This window comes from Entamoeba nuttalli, assembly GCF_000257125.1.
Source record: "Entamoeba nuttalli P19 unplaced genomic scaffold asmbl_2057, whole genome shotgun sequence".
NCBI lineage: Eukaryota > Evosea > Mastigamoebida > Endamoebidae > Entamoeba > Entamoeba nuttalli.
Genome location: NW_008575042.1, coordinates 1 through 7,769, shown reverse-complemented (window position 1 = coordinate 7,769; position 7,769 = coordinate 1). Strand labels below are relative to the sequence as shown.

At 25.9% G+C, this 7,769-nt stretch overlaps 5 protein-coding genes across 5 annotated transcripts; 3 read left to right on the top strand and 2 right to left on the bottom strand.

The window, feature by feature from the left end:
- Nucleotides 1–585: 585 nt before the first annotated feature.
- Nucleotides 586–1,301, top strand: ENU1_007420 (hypothetical protein; the record flags this gene model as incomplete). The annotated part of the gene is made up of 1 exon (XM_008856580.1): nt 586–1,301. The coding sequence occupies one exon, from the start codon at nt 586–588 to the stop codon at nt 952–954; it is 369 nt and encodes a 122-aa protein (XP_008854802.1). The 3' UTR covers nt 955–1,301.
- A 364-nt stretch (nt 1,302–1,665) lies between these two features.
- ENU1_007410 (aminopeptidase, putative) lies at nt 1,666–3,017 on the top strand (the record flags this gene model as incomplete). The annotated part of the gene is made up of 2 exons (XM_008856579.1): nt 1,666–1,866; nt 1,911–3,017. 2 exons carry the CDS (start codon nt 1,666–1,668, stop codon nt 3,015–3,017), a joined length of 1,308 nt encoding a protein of 435 aa, XP_008854801.1.
- Nucleotides 3,018–3,249: 232 nt separating this feature from the next.
- On the bottom strand, nt 3,250–5,262 carry ENU1_007400 (carbohydrate binding domain containing protein; the record flags this gene model as incomplete). Its single annotated transcript, XM_008856578.1, has 1 exon — nt 3,250–5,262. The coding sequence occupies one exon, from the start codon at nt 5,260–5,262 to the stop codon at nt 3,250–3,252; it is 2,013 nt and encodes a 670-aa protein (XP_008854800.1).
- Nucleotides 5,263–6,129: 867 nt separating this feature from the next.
- Nucleotides 6,130–6,642, top strand: ENU1_007390 (translationally-controlled tumor protein; the record flags this gene model as incomplete). Its single annotated transcript, XM_008856577.1, has 1 exon — nt 6,130–6,642. The coding sequence occupies one exon, from the start codon at nt 6,130–6,132 to the stop codon at nt 6,640–6,642; it is 513 nt and encodes a 170-aa protein (XP_008854799.1).
- Nucleotides 6,643–6,866: 224 nt separating this feature from the next.
- Nucleotides 6,867–7,601, bottom strand: ENU1_007380 (hypothetical protein; the record flags this gene model as incomplete). The annotated part of the gene is made up of 1 exon (XM_008856576.1): nt 6,867–7,601. The coding sequence occupies one exon, from the start codon at nt 7,599–7,601 to the stop codon at nt 6,867–6,869; it is 735 nt and encodes a 244-aa protein (XP_008854798.1).
- Between the last annotated feature and the right edge of the window lie 168 nt (nt 7,602–7,769).

Sequence of the window (7,769 nt, the reverse complement as noted above, 5' to 3'; positions counted from 1 at the left end):
TTAATTTGATGTTTATAAGTTCAAAACATGGATGTTTAAATAATTAATACACATTAATATTATCAAATTTGAATAAAAAGTTAAATTAAGAACATATTAACAAGTTTCATTAATAAAATTGCCATACAATTATTACAAAAGAACTAAGAAAAGATGCTCAGTAATGATTATACAAATAATACACTGTAAAACTTAACAATGACTGTATTATAAGCCATCATAAGAGGGTAATAAAAAACAATAATTAAATTGAAGTACACAAAAACCAGTTTAACAAAATTAACATTGAGACAAAAATATGTCAAAACTATGTTTTTGGCTATTCTATACGTTATAAAAGAAGAGCAACAAGAAAAAAAAGATAATGTTATAATACCTCAAAATTACTTAACGAAGTAATAAATATATAATATTCATGAATATTGATGTTATAAAATGTAATAGCTATCATTAAAAATAGTTGTGTTGTACATTTGAATGTAATAAATACAAGAAAACCATTCTGTAGAATGCATGAAACGCAAAAATAGTAAAGAGAAAAAAGTAAACCCTTTAAATAAACTCAATCTTGAAAACTGTCATTCAATGGAATCAAACTCTACGAATCAAAATTATGACTTATACCAAAAATTTGATGGAACATTTGTTGATAAAACAAAAACAACAAGTATGCTAAAATCATATTTATGTGATCTATTGACTGAATTTCCAAACGAAGAAGCAAAAGAAGAACGTATTGATGAATCAAATCTTCCTTATTTACGTATCAATCTTCTTGTAAGACCTGTACCTCCTAAATTTTCAAAAAAGCCAACAAAAGTTATGAGAAGACCAATAGGAATTCAACAATTAAAACAAGACTTTTCAAGACTAACGTTTGTTTTATCTAATAATGAGTATTTTACTTATTTAAAACACTTAAAAAAGATAGAAAAGATATTGTTATTAAAATGAATCAATTATGGATTCAATACATTGATAAAATTATGGAACTTTCACATGACTTAAATAGTTTGTTAAATGCTGAAATTCAAGGTGGAGAAATCAGTATTATTCAATCAAAAAATCCATCACTTGTTGGTAAAAGAGGTATTTGTGTTTATGAGTCAAAGAATGTTATTGTTCTTGCATCTCCAACAACCCCAGTAACAATTACAGTTATTCCAAAAGAAATTGTTAATATGAAATTACATTATAAAGATAAACGTATTATTTTATATGGAAGAAATTGGACAATAAGACCATGTGATAGAATTGAAACAAAAAATTTCAAAGAAAATAAACCAATTCATTTTGAATAAATAAATTTAATGATAAATAAATTATATAAGTTGTTTTATTACTTTTTATTTATTAAAGACTTAAATAAATTAAAAAACATCTTTTTCAAATGTATTATTATTAACTTTCTCTTCTTAATTGAAGAAGTAGAAAAAAATAATAAAATATATCATTGTTATTTCACATTTTACTTTAATTAAATTAATTCATAAAAAGAAAGAAGGTAATATAATAAAAATTGAGAAAGACATTAAAGACAAAAGATATTTTGATCAGTTAATTCGGTTTTCATAAAATTATCAATAAATAAAAGGTGTACTATAAAAATTATCGTTCTATGAGTTTTTGATCTAAGAAATAATTGGTTCATTTGAACTTGGTAATATGGAAGAAGACTTTCTTAAATTTTTAGAAAATTGTTCTGGTTCAGCTTTTAATGCTGTTGAACATATTAAACAACTCTTCTTAGATAATAATTTCCAATTATTAAAAGAAAATAACTTATGGAATTTAGAAAAAGGAAAAAAGTACTTTATTATTAGAGATGATGCTACTATCTTTGCTTTTGCAATTGGAGGGAAATATGTTTGTTTGTCATAATAATAATAAAAATAAATTTAATTTAATAGGAAATTGGAAATGGGTTTATTATTGCTGGTGCACATTTAGATAGTCCATCACTAAAATTAAAACCAAACCCTTTCAAAGAATCAGAAGAATTAAATTTAGTTTCATGTGAAACTTATGGTGGAGGAGTATGGACTACTTGGTTTGATCGTGATTTAGGAATTTGTGGAAGAGTTGTTGTCGAAGAAGAAGGACAATTTAAAAGTATTCCTATTGTTATTAAAGAGCCTTTGTATAGAATTGCTACATGTGCACCACATTTAGATAAAAGATATCCAAAAGGATTTATTATTGATAAAGAAACAGAATTACCTGCTATTGGATTAAGTGAGAAAGAATTATTAGAATTAATTCAAGAAAGAATTGGAAATAAATCAATTATAACATATGACTTATATCTTTGTGACATACAAAAACCAAGTTTATTAGGAATGAATAAAGAATTTGTTGTTGGACAAGGTCTTGATAATTTGATTTGTTCATACGGAGCAATTTATGGAATGGTTAGGTCAAGTAAAGATGAGTTATTAGAAGAAAATTGTAATATTCTTATGAGTTGTATTTATGATGATGAAGAAATAGGATCAACCAATAGAAGAGGAGCAAATTCAGTGATGTTACCAAATATCATGAAACGTATTGCTTATTGTTTTAATGATGAAAAAGGAATAGAAGAAAGAATTCAAATTGGAGAAAGTAAGTCTATTGTTTTAAGTACTGATGTTGGTCATGCAGCACATCCAAATTATCCAGATAGAACTGATGATAAACACCCAGTTTATATGAATCATGGACTAGTTATTGAAACTAATTGTAGTCAACAACTACTTGGTGATTCTAATGTTTTTGCAATTATGTCTAAACTAGGAGAAGAGGTTGGAGTAAAGTTTCAAAGAACTGTTAAACGACAAGAAAAAGGAGGAGGAGGAAGTACTATTGGTCCAAAAATTGCATCACATACTGGGTTAAATGTTATTGATTTTGGAATTCCTTTATTATCAATGCATTCAATAAGAGAAATTGGAGGTATCTCTGATGTTGACTCTATGACTAGGCTTGTTGCTGAAGTAATGAAATCTTTTTGGAAGTATCAAAATTCTTTAAACTAAATATTAAATGAAAGTTAAATAAAAAAGTTACCTTTTAATAAATGGTATTAAATATTTTATTTTTTAATTAACAAAATTATATTGAAATTAAAATCTAACATTCAATATAATAATTCTTAGTATAAAATTAATTTTAAATCTAAAAAATATTTTAAAATATAAAACAATTTAACAACTTCTTTTAAACTTTCCAAATAACCATTTTAAATAGTTTTTTAGAATAAGTAATCAATTAAATGAACCATAACATTATTATTAAAATAATTGTAAGTATTTGAAGAGAATTTGTTTTATTTTCTTTATATTCATCACTTTTAAGCCATACAACATCCATTGATGGCATTTTTAAAGTAACATGTATTCCATTATATTGAATAGTTGATGTTCCGCTAATTATTTTTAAATTCAAATCTTCACTTGGTCTATCAAATGTATAAGTAATTTCTTTATTTTGATTATTAACAATAAGGATATAGTCACTATTATCTTTTTTCCATATTCTTGTCCCAACATCATGTCCTTGTTCTGGAAGATTATAATTTTCATTTGGTGTGTCAATAGAATAAATAATATCAACATATTTATCTTTTAGTTCTTGTGCAATCTTTTTTACTGAATTCCATTGTTTATCAAATGATGTTTTACTATTCATTCTATGTAAATCGGTAAAATCATAATAAATAATACCCATAGAACCTCCAGCAATAGTTTGATAGGTCATTTGTCTTATTTGTTGTTCAGTTGGTGGTTCTTCATTTGGTTTTTCATAAACAGTCCAATCAAAGATTTGGATAATGTTCCATAGTCCTTGTCCATTTGCAACTCCTTTTCTTCCTCTTTCTGCAACAAGCCAAACAGCATACAATGGCTCTTCATTTTGAACAGGATAAACATCTAATCCAAAACAGTCCATACCTTCTTTAAGAGTAGCTACTTCTCTGTTTTTATTAACAGCTGTATAAACAACATGTTTTTCATCATTTTCTCTAATAGTCCAAGTGACTTGTTTTAGTCTATCAATAAATGTTGTTAATGGTTCATCTACTGGATAATATCCAAAAAATCCTTCAATATCTTTAAATTGTGAAATTAATCCTTTTAATATAACTAATCCATCATTGAAGTCTTGTTCAGAACATTTATTTGGATCAACACAAGCACCTTTAGTCACTGGTCTAATGACATTAATTTGTTTATTAGTAGCAGTATAAATATGTTGTATTGTTTCAGGTGTCATTCCACCTGGTCCAATGATAAGGTTAAATGGACTGTCTTTTAATAACTCTAGGTCAGAATCAACAATTTCATCAAAATAAAGTCCTAATGGGAAGAATTTTTTACCATCTTTCCATGTAATTAAATGTTCATCAATATATGTTGTATAAGAAGGTTTATGATCAAGTACTCTAAGAGTTGTTTCTATTGATTCAACTTTTTGTGTTTTATAAGAATTTGTACAAGTTAATTTGACAGTATAATAACCTGGACTGAGTGTTGATGGGTTAATAATAAAAGAGACAATACGTTGACGTAATTCCTTTTTAAGTGTATATGTGTCTGAAGTTAATTTTGAAGAAGTAGTTTGGGATGAGAGTTCTAATTTAAAAGATAAATAGTCTCCTTTTTCAAATATTGTATTTTCTACATTAATACCACTTCGAATTTCTATATCATCCTGGTATGCTTCTTGTCTCCATGAAACAACTTGAAGTGTTGTTAATATATCAGGATTTACTGCTTCCATTGAAACATCATCAATCCAAAACTCTCCTAATGCACCAGCAGCATGTAATAATATTCCAAAGGTATGTGATGATTGTATAAAACCACTATTTCCAACAATTTCCAATAAATACCATTTATCATTACAAGTACCAGATGTACATTCAGTTATTGAACTACTATATCCATAAATCCCTTCTTCTGAATCTAAACTTTCAGAAAATATTAATACATTTCCATTTTGTACATCTTTCATTCTAATATATGCTGACAATTTATATGTCATTCCAGTTTCTAAATTATCAACACGTTGTTTAATTCCACCTCTTTGACTCGTTGACGCATCTTTACAATGAAGTGATTTTTTCCCTGAATGAGAAATTGTTGTGTCAATTTGACATGTCTCAAATTGGTTTCTCCAATTAGTTATATCTATTCCATTGCCTTCTTCAAATGAAGGGTTTTTAAGATAATTAGAAAGTACTCCAACAAGGAATAAGAAAATGATAAACATTTTTAACATTCTAATATTATTTTAAGTTCCTTTTTTTCAAATTATATAATGAATTATTCCATAATATTCCTCCAATATAAAATAAAAAAAGATTTTTATTTTATGTAGAGATTTTCTTCTCTCTAACCGAAAATAACTCTTATTTTAACAAGTTTTTTCTTATTTGATCTTTTCTTTTATAATAAATAAATAATTTATTAAAATTCTTACAACTTTTTTAAATACTTAAATAATCATAAATAATCATATCCTCTAGTATTAGTATATATTTAATGGAGTTGTTGTGAATTATTCAAATAATTAATAATATTTATAACACTCACTAATAACTAAAAAATGAATACACAAAAAAACATTGCTTTGACCATATAGTACTATCAAAAAAAAAATAAACTTTACTTCATAATTCATTTTATTTCATAAACCAGTGAAATTTTTTTTATAATTCCATATTATATTCAAAATAAGAAAAAGAATGTTTTTCTATAAAAAATCAACAAAAAATTCTATACTTGAGAAACATAATCAAGAAATTTCTTTGTTATTGTGAATTAATGACAATAAATCATTACTAAAATACAAATATTATATATAAATCACAAAACCTTATTGTTACTTACTGTGTTAAGAATAGAAATTGAAATAAAAATAATTAAAAAATATCGGTGATTAAATTTAAGTTATGTATAACATTTTAAAGTGAAATTTAAATGAAAAGATATCTAAAAATAAAATTAGGGTTACTAATAAGAACAATCCCGAAAAATAAAAAGAATAAACAGGAATTTTTAAAAAGAAAAACAACCCTGAGGGTTGGATAAAGGAAGGAAATATTTAAGGAAAAAGGTCTTATAATAATCATTCAATTAGTCTGAAATGATTGTATTTGCTGATATCTTCACTGATGATGAAATGTTCTCTGATTCATTTAACCCAACTGTTGAGGGATGCATGTATGTCGTTAAGGCTAAATTTGTTGTAAAAAAAGAAGAAGATTTTGGAATTGCTTGTAATGCTGATGAAGATGCAGAAGAAGGAGCTGCAGGAGAAGCCGGAGAAGCTAATGTTGAAAAGGTTATTGATGTTGTTGATAATGCTCATTTAGTTGAACAAGCATTCACAAAGACTGAATATATGGCTCATATTAAAGGATATATGAAGAAAATGGCTGATTATCTTCAACAAAATCATCCAGAAAAACTTGACCAATTCAAAGTAGATGCTACTGCATTTGTTAAGAAAGTTATTGGAGCTTTCAAAGATTGTTCTTTCTATTCAGGTGAATCTTGCGATACTGATAATGGTATGGTTGCAGTAGCTATGTATCATGATGGAGTCAATCCAACTTTCTATTTCTTCAAGGATGGACTTAAAGAAAACAAATACTAATTAAGATATTATTATTTGAATTTAAAACCTTTTTTAACAATATATTAATATCTTAGTTTTCCTTTATGTATAATAAAGAGTTATTATAAATACTATTTATTTTTTTGAAAGATGAATTAAAAATTGTAAGTGTCATTTCTTTATTACTATTATAAAATCTAATCACAGTAATGTAATGGCTAAATGCTTTTTTATTAAAAGTAACTTAAATTTACCAAAAATTTTTAGTTAATTGTTATTTTTAAATACCCAATATTCTCTAACGATTGATCATTATATGCAAAGATTTCATAAGTTCCTGGCGATAAATAAAAAACATCTAAATGATTATTAGTGATCTGGCAATATGGCTGGGTTTCTTCTTTATTCATTTCTTGTGAGTTATAAACTACAGTAAAAGAGCAACTTTTATCATCACAAAAAGTAATTACTTCAAAAAGTCCATCCTCTTGTGGATTGTAAGACCAAGACATATTGTTTAGGTTTGTATTTTTGGCAAGTGCTTTAATACCACCCAGCTTTTCTATAATTTTCATAGCTTCATTAGATCTTTTCTCATTTATTATTTTTTCTAATTCTTTAGTTTTTTCGGGAGTGTTTTTATTTGTTTCATTTGTTATCGCTTCTTGTTTTGGTTTATTTTGTTGTTGTATTGGGGCGTGTTTTTCTTTATCACTGTTTTCTAAAATACTGATTTGGTCTTGTAACTCTACTTCTTTGGTTTCACCCCTTGTTTTTGCACTACCAACGTCTGCTAAAAGTTTCTCTTTTTGTTCATTTAAGAGAATAATCTTTTCTTGTAATTGACTGATTTTATCTTTTAGTTTTGTTATCGTTTGGTTAAATTCTTTACTCATTTCTTGTTCTTTCTTGGTATATTCTTCACTCATTTCTTTAGTTTTGTCTTCCATAATTTGTAATGATTGAGTTAAGTCAGTGATTTTGGATTCATAGTTCATACATAATTCATAATTGTAACTAGCAGCATTGTAATTATTGTCTACCTGTGCTTGGAGAACCACAACTTTATTTTTCCAGTAATTTAGTTCTTCACGTAAGTTTTTATTTTCCGTTACTAAATCTGGGACCTTTTCAATTATGTTAATAATTCTGTTTTTCTCTTCTTC